General features: G+C 47.0%; 2 protein-coding genes across 2 annotated transcripts in view; one reads left to right on the top strand and one right to left on the bottom strand.

Annotated features, from left to right (window-relative positions):
* Positions 1-488: 488 nt before the first annotated feature.
* gna14a (guanine nucleotide binding protein (G protein), alpha 14a) lies at positions 489-8,964 on the top strand. Its single transcript, XM_035378645.1, has 7 exons — positions 489-612; positions 5,232-5,416; positions 5,835-5,989; positions 6,321-6,449; positions 7,166-7,295; positions 7,423-7,576; positions 8,076-8,964. Exons 1-7 carry the CDS (start codon positions 489-491, stop codon positions 8,264-8,266), a joined length of 1,068 nt encoding a protein of 355 aa, XP_035234536.1. The 3' UTR covers positions 8,267-8,964.
* Positions 8,965-9,764: 800 nt separating this feature from the next.
* vps13a (vacuolar protein sorting 13 homolog A) overlaps positions 9,765-21,986 on the bottom strand; it is a 43,238-nt gene continuing 31,016 nt past the window's right edge. Inside the window, exons 52-71 of the mRNA XM_035378646.1 lie at positions 21,614-21,740; positions 20,997-21,226; positions 20,413-20,566; positions 19,961-20,107; positions 19,452-19,533; positions 19,273-19,342; positions 18,901-19,015; positions 18,581-18,694; positions 18,318-18,463; positions 18,100-18,181; positions 17,840-17,953; positions 17,620-17,695; positions 17,376-17,539; positions 17,157-17,202; positions 16,855-16,978; positions 16,464-16,578; positions 13,161-13,246; positions 12,886-13,009; positions 12,494-12,568; positions 9,765-12,307 (exon numbers count right to left, since the gene is read on the bottom strand). Coding sequence (XP_035234537.1) covers positions 12,257-12,307; positions 12,494-12,568; positions 12,886-13,009; positions 13,161-13,246; positions 16,464-16,578; positions 16,855-16,978; positions 17,157-17,202; positions 17,376-17,539; positions 17,620-17,695; positions 17,840-17,953; positions 18,100-18,181; positions 18,318-18,463; positions 18,581-18,694; positions 18,901-19,015; positions 19,273-19,342; positions 19,452-19,533; positions 19,961-20,107; positions 20,413-20,566; positions 20,997-21,226; positions 21,614-21,740 — 2,242 coding nt within the window. The 3' untranslated portion in view covers positions 9,765-12,256. The remainder of the gene's footprint in view (positions 12,308-12,493; positions 12,569-12,885; positions 13,010-13,160; positions 13,247-16,463; positions 16,579-16,854; positions 16,979-17,156; positions 17,203-17,375; positions 17,540-17,619; positions 17,696-17,839; positions 17,954-18,099; positions 18,182-18,317; positions 18,464-18,580; positions 18,695-18,900; positions 19,016-19,272; positions 19,343-19,451; positions 19,534-19,960; positions 20,108-20,412; positions 20,567-20,996; positions 21,227-21,613; positions 21,741-21,986) is intronic.

The following is a 21,986-nucleotide window of genomic DNA, read 5'->3' as shown; positions in this document are numbered from 1 at the left end:
CGCGCCCCGCCCCTCCACGCAGCTTCTGCAGCGAGCAGACAGAGAAGTTAAAGGATATACTGCAGACACTGCGCAAAATACGCAACAGTTTGCTGTGCCGGTGTGGCCTGCGACACCAATGAAGCCGCTGTCTTTACGCAGCAGCCACTTCTAAATAACCTCTATGGACTTCACCAAACTTCACACGCGAAACAACAATCTGCGGAAACAGAATTTAATTTAATTTATTTGTTATATTCATTTATTTATTTAGACTCGGATCTGGGACCTGGAGGGGAAAATATTTTTTTTAAATTTAATTTCTGACATTTTGTGAATGCGAAATAACATACTGTGTCGGCTGCAGAAGTTTGGTCTGAACGGAGAGGTAGCGGTATCCTGGACAGCAAAACATTTACTGCAGACTATTCGGCTTGTAGCCCAACTGAATATTTATATTAAGCTAGTCCATATTCACATAATACCAGAGTGAAGTTTCCAACCTGTCTATGATGGCATGCTGCTGCCTGTCAGCAGAAGACAGAGAGAATAAAAGAATAAACGAGGAGATCGAGAGACGGCTCCGCCAGGACAAGAAGGACTCGCGCAGGGAACTCAAACTTCTGCTCCTGGGTAAGTCAATTAATCGATTACAAACACGTATCAACTTTTTATTACGTTACATTTTAACAGACCGCCCACACTGACGGTCAGTGGAAATATACGTTTATTTCCTGGACGCACCAGGTTGCTTCAAACTGACATCATACTTTCCACATACATAAAGAAATGGCAGTTTAGCTCCTGCATGGTAGGTTTCTGTTTACAACAAAAGACGCGCCGATGTTTCATATTACGCCAACTATTTGTTTTTGTTAAAACTGGCCGTCTTGCTATATGCATTTCAGGATTTTTGTGCTTAACATTCGGAGTTCCGACATGACATGTACATTTTGGCTGAATTTGAATTTCCTCGAGGTAGTTTCCTTGCATCCAAAAAGTTGTTATACCTGAAAGTTATATCTGAATTCATTCGCTTGCTCACCTGTCAACTCCCCCCCTCTCTCACACACAAACACAAGTTGTACAAAAAAAAGGTCGTACTGCACACAGTTACATGCTCATTCTAGATATTACTATGGGAAACCAGGAGCCAAAATGTACCCACTGCACTCCATTGCGTACAAAGTGCGGTCGCATCCCGGACTCCTGTACAGTTCACTCTCTAGAGTGACCGTGTTGTGGTCGCACGGTAGCCGATCCGTGTGACGGGTATCGGGCTCTCGCATGTAAATGCATGCAAAATGCGCGGGACCGTATCGCATCAGCGCATCCAGGACGCGGAAGAACGCGGCGCAAAGGCCTCTTTGTGCTGGCCGCCTGTGTTTCTAAACATGATACATGTCCACAGAGAGGCGGAGACGGAGAGTATATTGAGCTGCAACGTACATGCGCAGGGAAAGGTTCAAATGAGGGCGTCTTCCTGCGGGACAAAGCTCTGTGCTAGGAGGAGAACTCTGTGATGGCTATTTGCACACAGTATGTCTCTGTCTTTAGTCCTGTGTCATTGTGTCACTGTTTTTTTGCAGGCTAGTAAGACTGTGCACTTGTGCAGAGGTGAGGTGTTACACAAAATGACCTCAAAGTGGTGATGAAAGCCTTGTTAGATCACCACCTAGGATCTGAAGGGTTATCCGTTGTTAGCGCTATTATTCAGAAACTTAACGGAGCTTCAGCAATGGGGGTGTAACCTGGGTGTGAGCCCACAGTTACAGTCTGGCATCCCAAAATGCAGAGGAACACAGGCGATGCAAAAAAAAAAATATATATTAAATAATTTTTCCCTTTGTTTACACTGCAAGGGACACAGGGTGATTTTATATGGTCAGTGATTTCCCGCTGACTGAAGGCCGTTATGCACGGACGTTTTCATCCGTAAGCGCCGTCCCTCACTGCTCGTGCTACACGTGCTAATTCACGCTAATGCCTCGCAAACACGCCGCTCACCTCCGGCAGATAAAAAGACTACAGTGCCAACAGACTTCAGCCGACTGCCATTTGTCAGTCCGTCAGTGCAAACAAGGGTCGGTCAAACGAGGGGCAATGAAACGAGAGTTATTCGGAGACGGGCGGTTACCCCCGCACGGCGTGTTGGTGCATTGCGCAGTGATGCAGAAGAACCTGCTGCCTCAAATGACAGTGTTTCTCCCCCCCCCCCCCCCCCCCCCACCTCCCCCCAGCCAGCCCAACCCGGCCCAGTTTATGGCCTGTTTTCCACCTGATGGTCTATTGCTCTGCGTTGCTTCATTTCACTAATTTCTAATAAAACTGCTGCTTTGGCCGGTGCAGGCTCAGTGGTGGCCCGTTCTCCCAGGTCGGGTAGTTAGGTGTGCTCTTCAGCGTTGGTGTGATCAGTGAGCGTGATTAAAACCGGCTTCTGTGGTCTCCTGCTCTGTTTGCGACCGCGAATAAAAACCGTCTCCGCGGCGGAGAGAAAAACACGGGGCAGCGCTGGACAACACGATCATCAATCACTGCACCGCTGCCATTGGTCGCATTTTTCTTTGGCCTGGTTTGTAGACATGAGTTGTCTGTAATGCATCGCATAAACTACAGGTCATATTCATCAGTAATGCATCTCATAAACTACAGGTCATATTCACCAGTAATGCATCTCATAAACTACAGGTCATATTCATCTGTATTGCATCTCATAAACTACAGGTCATATTCATCACTAATGCATCTCAAACTACAGGTCATACTCATCACTAATGCATGTCATAACCTACAGGGCATATTCATCAGTAATCCATGACATAAACTACAGGTCATATTCATCAGTAATCCATGACATAACCTACAGGTCATATTCATCAGTAATACATGTCATAACCTACAGGTCATATTTATCAATAATGCATGTCATAACCGACAGATCATAATGTTTAGTACTTAGCAAAGTTGTCCAGAATCAGAAAGCTTTGTGCCTAAGTCGGTTGCAAGTGTGTAAGCGCTGCTACTGTCCATACAGTCTCTAAATATGGAGACAGTAGGCAGGCAGGGAGCAGGGTGTTTGTGTCTTGCTGGAGTGCCTGTTTATGTCGGTGTTCTGGCTCCGTCCTGCTGGCCGGCCCGTAACCCTAAACACTGTGAAGGGTCCGTTTCGGAGCGCAGATTGGGGCTGGGGGCTGCCTGGTGCGGCGGAGGGACAGGGAGGGAGGTGGTGGGACAGTGGATACCTGGAGTAGGTTAGCTGTGGGTTTTGGAAATGTCTGAGCACAGCTCAGTAAGCCACGAAATTTACTCTCTATGATAACATAGTGGAACAGTATTGCTCTGTGGGTAGGGAGACTCACGATGCTAACATAGTGGGGAAGCAATGCCCTGTGGATGGTGAGATTCGCTATGCTGATATAGCGGAGATACAATGCCCAGTGGATGGTGAGATTCGCTATGCTAATATAGCAGAGATACAATGCCCTGTGGATGGTGAGATTAGTTATGCTAATGTAGTGAGGAAGCAATGCCCTGTGGATGGTGAGACTCGATATGCTAATGTAGGATGTCCTAGAGGGTTTGAGATCCAGCCTTTCAGAGCGCATATACTATGACCAAACTTCTTAGCTACAGGAGGTATAGAAGTACGGGGGAACTCTTAATACATTAGCACAAGCTAATAAAGGTTTTCCTCTCTACTGTTATTAGATATTTCTCTCTATTTTATTGCCCTCAGCCCCCGAGGGGAACTAATAAAAATCAGTTTATCAATCAAGATTTTCAGTACTTGAGTTCTGGAAAAGTGCTGGACGCAGGAGCTTGTAAGTCTGCATTCAAGGCGTTTCAGAAGCAGCCCTATAGGATTTGTTTGGGGTGGTTCATTCTGATTGGTGCTGATTCTCTGTTGCCTCTGGGCTGAAGGGTGGCTGTGCTCATTATCAGCAGGCGAGAGGCACACTTTTCAGCAGAAACACAGGCCTCCAGTTATGTACTCACAGCGGATGTCTGGCTGACGAGGTCACATGGTCAGCGGGGCAAGGGTGGGGGGGGGGCATTTGGGGGTTGGGCATATGGAGGAAGGAGGATATCCAATACATTATTCAGTCTAATTGCTTTTATCCCATAATGTTGAGTTTAAGGCTCTGGATTCTCCTGCTATTTGTGTTTTTATTTACTAGTTACCAAGGAGACAAGCTTCTCCCAGCACTGTGGCTGGTGTTGCCAAGCAGCAAAGATAACTCCCACCACCAACTCACACACGTCAACTGTTCCATATGTTTACGGTGTACAGTTCTACATGTATCACATGCCTCCTGAATTTTCACATGCATGTCTACTGGTATGATCCAGATTTGATCATTTGACAAGTACATACCTACAACCCCCATGACTGTGTGTTTGGGTATTTGTGGTACCGCATGTGTGTGTGCATGCGTGTGCAGATGTCTGTGGTTCAGTATTTTTGCATATGTGTGTGTGTGTGTATGTGTCAGGGAGTGAGGTTTGTGTGAGTGAGACAGATGGGGGAGTCGGGGGGGCGTGGGCGTCTGCGTGCAACGGCACTGGAATGTAAACATGTCTGGGTCTGATACGCACAAAGCAGCATTGCGTGTTTCTGAGGGGAGTGTTGCGTGTTGCATGTTAGCTGAGGGGAGTGTTGCGTGTTTCTGAGGGGAGTGTTGCATGTTTCCAAGGGGAGTGTTGCGTGTCGCGTGTTTCTGAGGGGAGTGTTGTGTGTTTCTGAGGGGAGTGTTGTGTGTTTCTGAGGGGAGTGTTGTGTGTTTCTGAGGGGAGTGTTGTGTGTTTCTGAGGGGAGTGTTGCGTGTTTCTGAAGGGAGTGTTGCATGTTTCCAAGGGGAGTGTTGCGTGTTGCGTGTTTCTGAGGGGAGTGTTGTGTGTTTCTGAGAGGAGTGTTGCATGTTTCCAAGGGGAGTGTTGCGTGTTAGCAGACGGGAGTGTTGTGTGTTTCTGAGAGGAGTGTTGCATGTTAGCAGAGGGGAATGTTGTTGCGTGATGTTACGAGATGTTAATCTATTTCTCACAAAATCATATTATCTTGTTGTTCTGTGATTTTGTCAGATCATTAATTAAGACTAGATCTTATATTTGTTGTACACTTTATTACTCTACCAAAATATATCCTGATTTTATTCACAAAATTAGTAATAATATGCAGGTCACACACACACACACTCTGACCCCTGACCCCTGACCCCTGACCCCTGACCCCTGACCGTGTGTTCTGTTTTCAGGTACGGGAGAGAGCGGGAAGAGCACCTTCATCAAGCAGATGCGCATCATCCATGGCGCCGGTTACACGGAGGAAGACAAGCGCGGCTTCATCAGGCTGGTTTTCCAGAACATTTTCACCGCCATGCAGTCCATGATCCGCGCCATGGAGGCCCTCAATATCGCCTACACAGACAGCCAGAACAGTGTAAGAATCCCTCGTTGGATATTCCTGTTAATCTTTCACCTTCTCCCATTGGCTTCAAGTGTTTCTTTGCTGCCTCTTCTCATTGGACAGAAATACACTCTAAATATACTCATGAGCCTAAATACACATTCTCCCTAAAGCATAACTGAACACCTCCTGCAGTGAGAGAGAGAGCTTGTGTATGTGTGTGTGTGTGCGTGTGAGAAAGTTCAGGCTGAGGCATAATTCAGAATCCCCACCCCACTGTCATTCTCCATCTGTCCCATCCGCGTATTTGCAAAGGCGAATGGACCCAAACCCCACTGGGGGATGGCGTTACCACGGTACCCTGCTGTGGCGCGATTCCATTGGCCGTAACAGTGTTGTCACAGCGTTAAGACCCTCCCCCCTCCCCCCTCCCCCGGTGTGTGTTTTCCAGAGCAACGCTGCCCTGATTCTGGAGGTGGAGGTGGACATGTTGGACACGATGGAGCCCCCGCAGGCCGACGCGATCCGGGCCCTGTGGGCCGACCCAGGAATGCAGGAGTGCTACGATCGCAGGAGAGAGTACCAGCTGTCCGACTCCGCCAAATAGTGAGAGTGCCGCGGCTCTGCCTCCCATTTGAGACAGGCTTCTGTAGATCTAGTAATGCTTGTCTTGATTGGCTGATAACTGTTATGAAATGGGTAACGGTTGTTATGATTGGCTGATAGCTGTTATGAAGAAGGTAACACTTGTTATGACTGGCTGATAGCTGTTATGAAGTAGGTAACGGTTAGTTATGATTGGCTGATAGCTCTTATGAAATGAGTAACAGTTGTTATGACTGGCTGATAGCTGTTATGAAGTAGGTAACGGTTGTTATGATTGGCTGATGGCTGTTATGAAATGAGTAACGGTTGTTACGATTGGCTGATTGTTCAGCTACCTGACGGACCTGGACCGAATCGCAGACCCCGCGTACGTGCCCACCCAGCAGGACATCCTGCGTGTCAGAGTGCCCACCACGGGTATCATCGAGTACCCCTTCGACCTGGAGAGCGTCATCTTCAGGTAAGCGACGTGTCCATCAACCTGCGGTGTGGGTTTCAGATGTGTGGCTCACGAAGTGAGTGCTCAATGAAATGAAGGATGTAATGGCTATAATGATGTATAATTGCTGTAATGGTGTAGAATGGTCGGGGTGTTTGAGGACTCCACCTTATAGACCTTTAGATTCAGAGCATGTCTAACACAGTGTATAAAATCTCATTGATTTTCATTTGAAAGATTTAGTTGGAATTGCAGGAAAACAATGATCTGAGCTACAGTAGCAGCAATGGCTGTTTCCGGTCCTCAATATTTCCCCAAAGTGTCCATCTGTTTTTCCATTAAAAAAACACTAGCAGTGCAGCAGTGAGAATGCCTCCAGACTCTTTCCGCTTCCCATAAGCCCCAGGGAGAACTGAGAATGATGGGAAGTGGCCACCAACCAATGAAAACTGCCGACTTATTTGTGAATTAAGATACATTTCCCATAGACTAAGGAGGGTTCACTAAGGCTGCCAAAGTCCCGCTGCAGCTAACACAGTGAAAAAGTTAAGACATTCAGCAGTAAATAAAGGCCTGCTTTCTCACCTGCTCTTTCAGCCTCCATCCACAGGGTGGTGCTCAAGTCAACATTTCATCCACAGTCATAGATCACCACGATGGCGGCGCCTCTTCTCTTCGTCGCCGCGGTAGTAGGGGTGGTGGTGGTGATGTCACGCTGTTTGTTCTCCACTGTCTAGGATGGTGGACGTTGGGGGTCAGAGGTCAGAGAGGAGGAAATGGATCCACTGCTTCGAGAACGTGACCTCCATAATCTTCCTTGTGGCGCTGAGTGAATACGATCAGGTCTTAGTGGAGTGCGACAACGAGGTGAGCACGTCATATTAGCAGCCTGTACAGCAGAGGGCAGTGTTCTCACTGCAGTTGTGTGCCCTAAGATTGGATTAAAGGTGACTTACACAACAGGTGTGTTTGTGTGTGTGTGTGTTGTGGGCAGAATCGCATGGAGGAGAGCAAGGCTCTGTTCAAGACCATCATCACATACCCCTGGTTTCAGTCATCCTCCGTCATCCTCTTCCTCAACAAGACCGACATCCTGGAAGAGAAGATTTTGCACTCTGACCTCGCCACCTATTTCCCAGAGTATACAGGTGAGTTACCTGCTCAGGTACACAATAAGCATACATTTGAGTTACCTGCTCAGGTACACAATAAGCAAATAGCTAAGTTAACAGCTCAGGTACATAATACATTACATTACATAACAAGCGTACATTTGAGTTACCAGCTCAGGTATGCAATAAGCACACAGATGTTCTCTATTTCAGCTCACTCACATAATCAAAAAATGATATCTTTTTTGTAGTTTAATAAAAAATGTCCCTCCAAATGAACAATGACTAATATAAATGAATAAGTGTCACCACCTGCACGTACACACCAGCAAAAGCCTGTGCACCATTTACTCCCTACAGGCCACACACAGTACTATAGGGGATCCAGTGACTATTTTACTCCCTACAGGCCACACACAGTACTACAGGACAGCTAGCGCTGTTTCTAGGCAGTACAAGGTCAGACTGTGTAGGTGGCTGATAAGTGTTTGGCTGGATAAGGTTTGGCTAAAAGAGTGCTGCGGGTTCCACTCAGGCCCGCCGAAGGAGACACAGCCGGCCCAGGAGTTCATCCTGAAGATGTACCAGGACCAGAACCCCGACAAGGAGAAGACGCTGTACTCCCACTTCACCTGCGCCACGGACACCGAGAACATCCGCTTCGTCTTCGTCGCCGTCAAGGACACCATCCTCAGACACAACCTCAAGGAGTTCAACCTGGTGTAGGTGCGCGGCGTGGCGCAGGTGTGTGTGGTCTCAGGTGACAAAGGGGCTATTAGGTGTAGCAGAGATCTAGTGTCAGAGGGTGTCAGCTGTAGTACAGGTGAAGGGGGAGAGGTTGTCAGGGGTAGGACAGATTTACCCTAACTTGCACTCAATTTCAACATCAGCAGTTTCGGCTCAGGTTTACATTTCTCATTTTTCTTGTCGGAGTAGAATTTTACTTCCTAAAACTTAATTCCTCTGAGATAAAAAAGAAAGCTGCAAATGGAGGGACAGTCGACAGCTTTGTGGACAGAAGTACTGAACTGGAGGAATTTGCATAGTGCCAGGTTTCCAGAACCTTTTTTCCAATCATCAAAAACTCAGGAATTGGGCCAAGCTCCACTTTCTTGAACTTTTTTTAGACAAAGAGATTTAGACACGGAATTAGTTTATGACACTGATAAGAAAAGTAAACTATGTTTTTATTTATTGCTATAATTACACTGTTAAAGTAGGACTTTTTCAAATGTGTGTAAATTAAAAAAGAAAGTGGCTCTCATTCAGTAACCTGCACTAAAGAACAGAAGCAAAATCTGACCTTTCACCCAATCAGAGGACCAAATAATAATTAAAAATACATTGAAATGATGAAAATATTTGCGTGTGTGCGTATATATATAAATATATATACACACATACACTTATAAACACACAGATTCTATGGCATTAATATATTTTTGTCTGTATGATGTACTGTAAATTTCTGTGTAGTTTCTTTAAATTGAATACCATTTTCATGTTACACTCAAATAAAATGGAATAAAATTCCCTTGTTATTTATTGAAGGTGTGCCTTTATGTATTTTTACAAAAGTTAACAAGATTCCCACTCATTTTAGGAAATCATTTTTCAGGACTTTTCAAGGACAATGTCCATGACTTAGACTTATGGACATTAAATTAAACATGGACAATGGTAGCCCAAAGCCGGTGGTGGACCGGGGGGGGGCACAATGTGCAAGTACCATAACCACTCAAAACTTTGTGCTCTAAATATACTGTTTAATAGCTTGACTTATAGCCTAGCCTACAATTTTCCAGGTCCTCACAAATATTTCCAGGACATTTTGTTAGTTTTCTCATTTTCCAGGTGTTTTCCATGACCGGAAAACTAGTAGATAAATTTCCGGGTTTTCAAGGTTTTCCAGGACGAGTGGGAACCCTGGTTAAACTGGCCCATAACCGCGAACTGCAGGTCCCGTGCAGCTCGGACCGCCCTGTAAGACCATCGGCTCTCTACGCAGTGAAGGGTTTCTCACTTTGAGCACATTTCATCACTTATTTTAACTTTTTATTAAAATGTCTCAACGTAATATAAGGACACAAGGAATCTGAAAGCAAGAAAGCCAAGTTAGACCTCATATGAAGGAGTTACTCCATTGCACTGATCCATTTGCAAAAAGGTTAATATTTTAAAGAATGAGTGGTGTCAAAAAAATATATATTACAAAAACAATCGCAGACACTTTCATTTTTTTATTGTAAAAATCGTGGTCGTGGAATAATAATTTAAGCATTGCCATATTTTCTCTTCCACCGGCTGACAATACAACATTCTTCATGTAAGCCAACATATCACTCAATATATCTAGTGCTTTCATTTAATCTAGAAATTTAAAAAGCGGATTCCTGTGGCTGATTACTGGCAGGTAGTGAACCCTGCATGGTTCAGGTATTCACCCTCCTCTTCCTCACTGACCATCGCTGTTCCATTGCAAAGCACCACTCAAGTCGACGCCAGGTGCACTAAAACCATGACAACAGCCACTTACTAGTGTTATGCAGTGAGATCCATACCCTGGCAGTCTACAGTTGAATATTTATATACACGTAGTGTCGTAAAAGCACACAGCAGGTTGGGGGTTAACCCAGTATGGTACAGTCGGAATTTCTACGCAAATATAAAAATAACATGCTTCTGCAGATTAGACACCGGAAACTTCCAGACTTTGCATGCAGGAGCACAAATATGTGTGTGGGTGGGTTAGTGTACGTGCCTGTGAATGAGTATATGTGGCTGTGTGTTTAGGAGTGTGTATAAGTGTGTGTATGTGTTCGTATTAATGTCTGTCTGTGTGTATGAGAGCGAGCAAGAGTGTGTACGTGAGGCATGTGAGTATGTGTGAGCGTGTTTGTGAGCGTGAGTCTATGTGAGCGAATGTGATTGTGCGTGTGGATGTGTGTATATGTGAACTTGTGTGTGTATGTGAGCTTCTGTGTGTGTGTATGTGAGTGTGTGTAAGAGAGAATATGTGTGAATGAGTGTATTTCCACTCCTGTTGGTACAGGTATGTGTTTGGAATGGGGCGTCCATGTCTCTGATTCTGGGTTCAGGTAACACTATGGTTACTATGGTTACTACGCCCAAACCTCGGGTATCACGGCCAAACACATTGAGATGAAAACCATGTCCTTTCCCTGTGGCTTTATGAACACACAGCTCAATGGCTTACACTAAGCAAAATGGCTCCCACAAACGCTCAACGGCTTGCACAAAAGCTCAATGGCTTCTACCAAGAAAAATGGCTTCCACTTAGCAAAATGGCTCCCACTAAGCACAATGGCTTCCACTATAGATCAATGGCAGTCATCTCCAGACAGCCCAAGCTGAGGGCCATAAGCCACCAGATCTGTCAGTTAACTTCATCTTTACTCTGCTTTTAGTGGGTTACTGAGTTTTCTCCCTCACAAATCCTCACACACCCAGCAGTGAGCAGTACGCTTTCTGGGCGCTCGATCCCAACAGTCCAAACCCATGGAGCCAAGATAAGAAGCTGCATTAGATTGAACAACTGCCACATTTGCCTGAATCACAGATTTGCACGATGTCAATGTTCATTTCATGGCCGTTTGGAATGTAACCCCTGCGGATGCATACGGGCACTGCGGCACTCTGCTCCTGAAACTGACACTGCCCAGTTTTGAAGTAAACACTGCAGCCATTCTTCAAGGCAACCCACTTCTTTCTGAGTGCCGTGCCGTGCCGTGAGTTTGGAGGGCGGAAACAGAGCTCGGCGGGTAGCAGAAGGTCACGAGACAACTGGCAGTAAGAAGTCCTCCGTAGAAAAACACAACTGCGGACAGATGAAGGATGAGGGGAATGGGCGTGGCACTTTCACAGGTACAGGTGGGGGGGCCATGGCACTTGACTGAAAAGTCTCCGTGTAACAGTCCTGTCCTTGCAAAAGATCATGGTCTTGGTTAAACCACGCGAGGTTAAAGGGGGGGGGGTACTGTCACACACCCCTCTGTTCTCAATCAGCCCAAGAGCACCTGCCACTTCACAAAAAGAAAAGAAACCCCCCCAAAAAAAGGAGAGAATTCAAAAATAAAAATATAAACTTGAGGCACAGGAGATACTCCTATTGGACAGCAAACAAGTTTGTACAAACAAATCATCTGCAGACTGCTAAATACTTCAGCACAACAGATCTGCTTCCATGCATTAGGGACTAAAGGCACTGAGAGAGAATGTGGGGATATGCTCAATAGCGCCATCTCCAGGACACTGGCTGCATTGCATTTTGTAGAGTATATGTGTAGGGTCATGGTTGAACTAAACAGGGTCATTTTCTTTGTGCTGGGTTGTATTAAACCACGTTGGATTGCATAATTTTGTGTAGCCTTGTTGGGTCATTCTGGGTCAAGCTGTTAAGTTGAATGTAATTCTAGTGGTTTGGTTGGAGCCACTCTTTGTCATGTTGGCTCATACTGGATCATAATATGTTGTGTTGGGTCTAATTGCATCTTACTGGGTCCTGGCAAATTCAACCAGGGTTGTACTGGATTCTACGGACTTCTTTTGGCTCTTATTTGCTTGTCATGGATCACACCGGGTTGTGTTTTTCAGCGTCGAGCTGTACTGGGTCGTGTCAGGCCATTTTGATTGGGTCCTATTGGGTCATCGTGGTTTGTGTTGAGTCGTGTGAGATGGGTGGCGTGAAGTCACTGGTCAGTATTTTGGCAGGCTCTCCCTTGCGTCTTCTAGCTTGGCCAGAACCCACTGAAAAGAGAGGAAATTAAATGTTTAAACACTAGCATTACTCAGGCATACAGCCCAAAAGTACCATAGAGGCACAGGGACCATAGAACGTAATTAAGTGATAAATGGAGTCTGAATGAGTGTGACAGTATGGCGCTCTAGGCCAGCAAGTTATCATTCACAGAGCGAGATGGCGGACAGAGGTACCGTGGCTATTTCTGGAGTTTTGAAGTTAATGATCTTCCCAAACTCTTTGGCATGGAACACGGACTTGACTCTCTCCTGCGCACAGAGGGAGGAAGGAGGAGGAGGAAGAGAAGAAAAAAAGGATGGATGTTTCAGAATCCTCTCCCTGCGCAGATGATCATCACATGACCAGAGCTGACCAATTAACAAGGTGGGGAGGCTATGATCAAACACACAGCAAGCCCTTCTCTTATGACATCACTGTATGGCCACTTTACACAGGTGAGCATCTCAGACTCCTCCTCCTACAGGTGAGGTATTCTGGTGCAGGGGCAATTATGGTATTTTAGCTGAGGTACAGGTAATATGTTTTGGCTAAGCTACATGTGAGGTATGTTGGTGGCAGCACGTACCTTGGCTTCAATCCGCAGTCTCCTCCCCTCAACGATGATTGGCTCTTTGGTGAACTCGTCAAAGCAGTACTGCCACTCGCAGGTCAGCTGCCCGAACGTTCCTTTCGTCACGAAGAATATGCAGCTACAAGAACACAGGAAGTGACATCGCTCAGAATCAAAACCAAACTGAAACAGACCCCCCATCAATATCGTCACTTCAGAAACTAGGACGCACTCGTGCTTCATTAAGTTCACGTCATAGCAATGGACATCCAAAGACGACAGCCTCCTACCTTTTAGTGATCATCAGGAAATCGGATTCGTTCACCTTGGCATGAGCGAAGTATCGATATTTGGCAAATCTTCCATTTTCAATTCTCTGCGAATGAAATTGGGAGTTCATGTTCACGTTTCAGTTAAACAGGGAAATGGCATTTCAAACTGAACGCTCCGTAGGTTCCGACACGCCTACCCTATTGCTAGGCAGAGATCTACAGCAATACAAACCTACACACTCTCACACATATCTAAAACGTTCACAGCTACTGTTCATCGAGCTACTGTTCATCGAGCTACCTCTTCTGCTGGTGGGAGGGGGAAGACGCTCACAGACCCCGCCTCCCTGTAAGACAGGCGGTCCAAACTCCTCCCCACAGAAACATGCAGATTACAGACCTCAGGAGTTCTTTCTTAGCAGCACCAGAACATGAAAGCAGACCCATCAGTCCCACAAACCACTGGCACCCAATTGGTCAACCCCTTACAACACTCACACCTGATTGGTCAAGGCTTCTTCTATTTGAAACTGGCGCATGGCCAACACAGCCCTATCCAGTGTGACTTTCTGTACACACCTGCTATCCCTGCATTCTGTTTTAATTATTTTATACTACTTCCAAATGATGCTAACCTGAACTTATTTTGGTGGAGGAGTATTTTAGGTTTCTATTAGGGGTGGGACATTTTATGATTTTCTCCAGAGGAATACAAGCTTGATTCGTCCTTGCGTTTACTCAAGTGCTCTTTTTTATTTCGTGTCTAAAGCTCATTTTACCTCAGTAGACCCACGTAAAAGGCATCACATGGCATTTTCTCAGGCCTAGGCTAGCCCGTATCACAATACTCTCAGAAAAGATAAAAGCCTGTTTTGAACCGTTACCAGGCGTGGCTCTGCAGAGATTGCGGACTGTGGGCGGGTGGTGCGATTATATTTTTTCAAAACTACTAAAAATCTGCTTGTGAGTACTTGTTTGCTCAAGTAAACGGTCCCACCCCTAGTTTCTAAGCAATGAGATCAAACATTTGCGACCGAACACAGGGCATTAATTACTTTCCAAAAATAAATTAATACCAAAAAGATTTTTAAAAATTTTAACTGCCACAGAGTATGTACAGATGATCTGCCATTCGCTGAATGAATGAGTGAGAACAACCAATGAAAGAGTGAAATGAAATGAGATTTAAACAACAGTTTATTGGATGAAACACAAGAGGGGGGATGTGACCACTATGACAAAGAGAACAGGAAGGGACTCCGACGAAAGAGGGAGGGGTCAAAATGCCACCTGACCCAACCGGAAGGAAGCGTCACTACCCACCTGACACTGCTCCACCAATCAGAGCAGCCAGGCTCTTACAAAGCTGACTCGTATAGATAAAGAGGCCACCTGTCACTCAGGGCAAATGTCTGTCCCCCATTAGGAATGGAGAATAATGAGGGAAATTAGATGGCACACTTTGTGTGATAAATGTGGTTATTGTTAGCACTTTTTGGGGTTAACACTTCCTTGGGGTTGAGCTGATGGAGGGTCCCGATGCAGAGGGTTCTTTAAAAAGCAGTATAACACACAAAACACTCACAGAAACCAACAAATATTTGAAAACAAATACGAAGACAATCATTCATTTAAATCAATGCCAATTGTTTCTTTGAACAACATCTGTAACACACTCTGCAGCACACACACACAGACCAACACACACACAAACCAATAATACAGAGTTATCCAAAAATAAAAATGTGTATAAATGTACCGTGGCACTGAGTAAATATTTTAGAAAACAGTTTAATGTGGATATTGAACGTATAACTTTATGTGTACTGAACACATTCACCATATTGCTTAGTGTGTTTGTGGGGCCCTTTGGGCTTTATAACGTGCTGTAGATGCGTTACTCTGTCTGTTTAAAGACTCCCTCCACAGTGATGACATGATGAGCTTGCAGCAATGACACTGACTGACAGGCCAAGGCAGACAAAGAGAGCTACACATGCGCCGCTAGCACACATCATCATCATCATCATCATCATCATCATCATCATGAGTCCTAATCCAGAGAGCGATGGCCATTCTTTTCTGCAAACATGACAAGAGAGGAGAAAGAAGAGAGAGCCAGGGTGAGGATAAACATGCAGGTAGTGCTATTGCCAACGCCAATGCTAATGCTAAAGCTAATGGCAATACCAATGGGTGATGCTAAGGCTAATGCTATGCTAATACTAATGCCAATGCTACGGCTATGCTGATGCTAAGGCTACTGCTAAAGGCCACGCTCTCACTGAAGGATAACTGTAATCCCATAAGCTAACTGTAAACTACACTGAGCAGCTTGCCCTGAACACCATCAGCACCCCTCTTTCTCTGATGTCCCACGCTTACCAAAGCTGGTAACGTGTCCGATTCCCAAATACAAGAACGGACTTCAATGCAATTACAACTGAGATATGGACATTAATATTTAAGGGTTCAACAGAAGTTCCTTTTAAAAATGAACTGAACAGACACTGGGGGGAATAAGGCCCTTCTTAGCCAAACTTAAATTAATGTACCCCTCAGGGGTATGGACCAAAGAGGGTCGACCGCATCGCACGCAATGAAACGCTGCTTGCTGAGCGCCAGGCCGACACCTGTAAGGCGGGAACCCACAGGAACGCCTGCGTGCGATTCGCTGCAGCACAAACACACACGCAGTTACGGTAACGAGAGTCCTGCTGGATTCCGGGTTAGTCAGGAGGCCGTAAGCAGAGCTCACGCGTTATTGGACGGCAGCTCTACGCAGCTCTGAGGCCAGAAGCCTTGTGCGTGTACAGACATTATAAAAGCAGCACAAGCACAACCCGCAACATGCTCTGCATGTGTCGATCGCATCTGAGGTAAAGCCACAACGGACACCGATACCGGCCACAACCTCAGACTGAGAGAAACAGCGGAAAGAGGCCAAACGTGAGCGGAAAAGCCATAGCGCATCACAGATTAACTCATTAACTAATGAACTCATTAACTGATTAACAAATTAACTCATTAACTGATTAACAAATGAACTCATTAACTAATTAACAAATGAACTCATTAACTGAAAGCTCATTAGCTCATGCAAGCAGACTCTCAGGTGCGCTAGCAGCGAGCGCATCCAAAGCCATGTGGCCAATCAGAACGAAGCGCAGGCACACCTGGTCCTGACCCCTCATGACCTCTGAACCCTGACCCCCTGAGGCGTGGCCAGGTCAGGTGCGCCCGGCGAAAGAGGAATACACACAGACCCTACCTGCGAGGAGGCGGAGCTTGCAGGCGGTTAAAAGGACGTAGGTGTGTCACCTGTAATATCTGGCTGCCGACGCCCTCCCTCTCCTTATACGGGCGTATGACTCCGTCCTCGTGGAAGAACCGCGGTGGCCGCAGGCTCTCCACGTCCTGAGACGTCTCCGTCGCCCTGGAAACCAGAGACACGGCCATGGTTGATATTACCATATTTCGTGGACTGCTATCTCCCACATGTACCAACCGCCAGCTAGCTAGTCTGCCTGATTCTGTAGCATAATATTACCGCAATATTCTGTGCTGTCGTGCGTGCTTGTGTGTTCGTGTAAGGCAGTCAGAGAGAGAGAGTGTGTGTGTGAGTGTGTGTGCGTGTATAAGACAGCAAGAGTGAGAAAAAGTGAGTGTGTAAGTTGGAGGTACAGGGTGGGGTGGGGGGTGTAGTTTTTACCTTTTGATCCCCTGGAAGGTGCTGCTGGCCATGTCGATGATGCCCCCCGTGGGGCGTGTCACTGCTCCCACCAGCCCCTTCCCCATCCCCTTAAAGAACCCGGCCGCACCCTCCTTCTGCGCTCCTGCAGGGAGAGGGAGAGAGAGGGAGAGAGAGAGAGAGAGAGAGAGAGAGGGAGAGAGAGAGAGAGAGAGAGAGAGAGAGAACGTCAAACACATCCGTGTAAAAACAGCCTGTACACTACACACGCATGCATGCGCACACCCAAAATGACTTTTATCTCACACACACATACACATTACCTTTAATGGGCTTGGTGACGATTCCTGTGATTCCACTAACAAAACCCTGTAAGAGACCAGAAGAGACACAGTGACTGAGGAGAAACCGCCACTCTGCACTCAGGGAGAGACCATCCCATTGTACTCAGAGTGAGGGGGAAGAGAACATCCCCCTGTGCTCAGTGTGTGGGTGGAGAGACCATCCCTCCCATATGCTCAGTGTGTGGGGGGGGGACTTACGGAGACCAGCCCCTTGCCGCCGCGGGTCAGACCCTCCCTCAGACCGCTTGGCTGTATGTTCATGGCCTCCCGCCGCTTCTGCTGGTATTCCTCATCCATCGTCATGGCAGCCACTCCCTTCGCCATGGCCCCCGTGATCCTGGAGGCAGCACCAGCAATGCCCCCTGGGGCAGAGACAGAGGGTGTCATGTGACGAGGGCACAGACAGGAGGGGTCAGGTGACAGGGGTGGATAAAGCACTTACCCACAGCACCGCCCACCAGCGCCTTCACTCCCAGAGCCATGCCCTCCGCAAACTCCTCCGGACCTCGGATAGCACCCTGGGGAACACCACAACACAAAATCACTAACGTAGCATACACTCTCTCTCTCTCTTTCTCTGTCTCTCCCTCTCTCTCTTTCTCTCTCTCTCAGCCACACATACACACACACACACACTCTCTCTCTCACGCACACACACACACCTGGTAAGGTTCGTAGAAGAAGGCCTCCACCCCCTCAGAGAGCCCCCGGATCAGGCCGAAGGGGTTCCCCAAAACATCCAGCCCCAGAACCAGAACGTACATCTGCTTAATGGCCTGAAACACAGAGCCAGCACATACAACATCTTACACAACATACATCTGTTTCGAGTAGTGTTTCATACAGGTGTATTACCTGTTTGGAGTAGTGTATCACACAGGTGTGTTACTGTTTGGAGTAGTGTATCACACAGGTGTGTTACCTGTTTGGAGTAGTGTCTGATGACCTCCCACTGGAGCTGTTGTGTGGTGCGGAACTGGAACTGCAGCTCAAAGAATGCGAGCCTGCACACACACACACACACACGCACGGCAAAACCACATTACACTCCGTACATCTGAACATACACCTGCATTACTGATATGCTACTGTAGTACATATGAGGTACAGTGTGTAATAGCTGGGTAAACTAGGCCGTACTTAAAGACGACGTCCTGCACGTCGGTTAGCGTAGCGCCGATGCTCTTCAGCAGCAGGTTGAGGGACTGCACCGGTATGACCTCCGTCTCCCGCTTCTCCTTATTGCCATCGTCCCCCCCCGAACTCAGGGAGAAGCTCAGGTGCAGCTGCATGTGCGTACACACACACACACACACACAGTCATACAGTACTCTTACACAGTACTTCTACAGAGGAATAAAATATTGTATCTGTATGAAGCTGAATACTCATACAGCACTCACTTTGATGGGGGAGATGTGGAAGTACTCATACAGACTGATGGGAGATGTGTCGGTGGCAGAGGCATGATTCAGTTCAGTTTTCAGATACTCGATATCCTTCTCAAACAGCTCCACCTATCAGAGAGAGAGAAAACATGACCTTTAAAGACCACGACACTGTGGAGTCATAATATTAACACAATCTTTATACAACACAAGTACAACACAACTACAGCCTTCATACAACATAACCAAAAACCAAAAACCAAAACCTTCACCCATCACTCTGTATCCAGGCAACTACAGCCACCAGGCGACTGTACCTGAGCAGGAGTCCTTACCTCCTGCTCAGATGAAATAATGCCGACGTTCTCCGGGGTGAACAGGTCCATGATGGCATACAGAAAGCCCAGATCCAGCTTCAGGTCCATCTCCTGAATCAGAACCTTGAAATATCTGAAACAGAGACAGTGTTACACAAAGCCTTCATATATCTGCTCTAGAGCTCGATAAAACATTCAAATAGTGCTCTAGATTTCCAGAGTTCCACAATTCCTTCAAATACCTGCACTAGAGTTCAACAACACCATAAAATACGTGCTCTAGAGTATAAAACCTAGAGCAGGTATTGTTTTATAACCCTGTAAATGTTAGGGATGCCTGGCGGACAGAGAGAGAGAGAGAGAGAGAGAGGACTAAGAGGAAGAGCTCACTTGATTCTGGAAATGTCCGAATGGCCAGCAGATCTGGTGACAATGCTGACGTCAGTCAGGGGCTTGGGTTCTAGGAGGAGGGGGCAAAGATTTATTTATAAATGTGAAGGTTTCTGCCAAAAACGAAACAGCCTGCAGTTCTGACCATCAAACGCCATCTACCAACAGCGCCCACTGACCTGATTCCATGGTGACGGACTTGGGGGGTTTGATGGGGTAAAATACGTAGGGGAAGATGGCTCCGGGCAGCTGATTCTGGATCTGTCAAATCACAGGTGGTAAGGTGTGATGTCACAGCTCGCAATGAAAGACAGTAGATATTGCGCTAGCACTGTCATTCTCAGATCACTGCGCTCTTAAACCTTCTCAGTAAACACAAGCCAACCCTTAATATGAAAACGCACTACAAAGTCATAAGTCATCACTAGGAAAAATGCTTGGCTTATGTAAAAATCATACACCACTCCATTGATAAAAAGTTTTCAACTAAAAATCATAAAACCATTACAATAAAAAAATGCCTTCCTTCTACTAAATAACAGTCCATTACCATAAGAAAAATTTCGCTTGTACGTTTCATTTTAGCGAAATCATGAACTCTAGGGGAGTGGGCTAACGTGCTAAGGAGTATGGTCCAGAAATGGCTCCCTCCCTGTGATGTCACCAGGTTCTCGGGCCCCTCCCTCACCTGGATGCGGTTGATCTGAACCCGGTAGGCCCTCTGGCGGGCGGAGACGCTGTACTCCACCTTCACCCCCGGCAGGAAGTTCCTCCTGAGGTCCGACAGGTACGGCTGCAGGACTTTCATTCCTTTACCGCTGGGGGTCAGGGAGACCTGCCACACATACACCTGTTACACACCTGTTACACACCCATTACACCCCTGTTACATACTTACTACAGACCTATTATTCAGAAACGTTAAGGACCGGATTTGGCTCCCAGGCTAGTTTGATAACCCGTGTCACTCTAGATCAGTGGGGCGGGACTGAACACTGATCTGCAGCTGAGCAGGGGGCGGGGCTGAACTCTGACCTGCAGGTTAGGAGGGGGCGGGGCTGAACTCTGACCTGCAGGTTAGGAGGGGGCGGGGCTGAACTCTGACCTGCAGGTCAGGAGGGGGCAGGGCTGAACTCTGACCTGCATGTTATTCTCCAGGTCCAGGATCAGGTTGTCCACTGGGCTGTTCTCGATGTATTCCAGGAAGTGGCGCTCCAGCTGAGCCGCGTCCTTATGGCTCATCTGCTTCCAGCGAGACTTCTTCTTCGCGTTCGACTCCCACACCACATCAGAGCTGCGTACAGGGAAACACAGTGAAACAGGCTGGACGTGTGCATGTGCGCGTGTGTGTGTGTGTGCGTGCGTGTGAGTGTGCGTGTGTGTTACAGATGGAGCTCAGTCAGTTAGTAGTCTATTGTTTACAAATCCTGTTTGGTCGTCATTAACGATACTGAGAATAATCTGCGTCAACTGGTTTGCTGTTAATGCTGCAAACATTTTATGATCCACGTTCAGTAAAGATATAGGTCTATATGAGGCACAGTCTCCTGAGTCTTTACCCTCCTTAGGAATTACAGTCAGTCAGGAGGATATGATGTTTTTGTGTGTGTGCGTGTGTATGAGAGAAAATAACAGAGAGAATGTGCATGTATGTTTGTGCGTGTATGTGTTTGTGTGTGCATGAGTGTGAGCATGAAAGCGACTGTACGTGTGTTTATATTTACCTAGTGATGCCGATGTAGGAGACTTCCTGGCTGGTGTTGTTGTTGACCAGAGAGACCCCCACCTCCTGCAGGGACAGGACCACTTCCTGTTCAGCCGGCTCGACCTTCTCGCTCTCCCACAGCAGCTTGTAGACACGGCTGTCCTCCGTGAACAGCGCCACCCGCTGGAGGCCCTCGTAGAAGGAGACCAGGAACAGGTTCCCCTTCCCGTCCACATCCAGCTGCAAATCCTGCCAGACAGGTCAAAGGTCAGCCGGCTCTCAAACGTGCAAACCATAAAAGCACAAAAATATAAACGGGCAACATGAAAGTCCAATCAGCACATCTCATTATAAATACTGGAATACTGAATGCAAACTAACAAGCCCACAAACTAAGTACACGCAAACTAAAACTTCCAAACTAAAAAACGCGAAACAGAGTACCACTCTACTCGTACAGTCACTATTAATGGTCAACGGTAGGACCCCTGGCAGGAAGTGCCCCTTAAAGAGATAAGTCTATTTAACTATAACTTTATTTTTTTATTTTTTGGGGGATTTTGGTTTCTCGACTGATGGTGACATTTTTTTTTGGTGCGACGAAAATAATTTTGGATACATGCACAAAGAGCGTACCTCCTCGGTGCGCAGCTCTCCCGTGTGGTTCCCGCACTTCCAGTTGAGCGTGCGTGAGCCGGCAGGCTCCGCCCACGTGTAGTACACCGCCTGCCCGGGCCCCAGCTCGTCCTTCTCCTTCTGCGTGCTGCGGGAGAGGGGCAGCGTCACGACCCGGCAACAACCGCAGAGGGTCGCAGCCGGGATGCCGCAAAGCCGTGACCGTACCGCCACCCGCAGCCCACGATGACCGCGATGCTGCCCACAGCCGTGACCGCGAAGCCCGCTTACAGCCGTGACCAGAAACCACCTACAGCCATGACCGTGATATCACATCCCTATGACATATGATACCATGTAGCCATGACGACGATACCCACCTACAGTCAGGACT

Source organism: Anguilla anguilla, chromosome 10 (assembly GCF_013347855.1).
Source record: "Anguilla anguilla isolate fAngAng1 chromosome 10, fAngAng1.pri, whole genome shotgun sequence".
NCBI lineage: Eukaryota > Metazoa > Chordata > Actinopteri > Anguilliformes > Anguillidae > Anguilla > Anguilla anguilla.
Note: the sequence above shows the minus strand (reverse complement) of the source record. Positions and strands in the feature narration are given on the sequence as shown.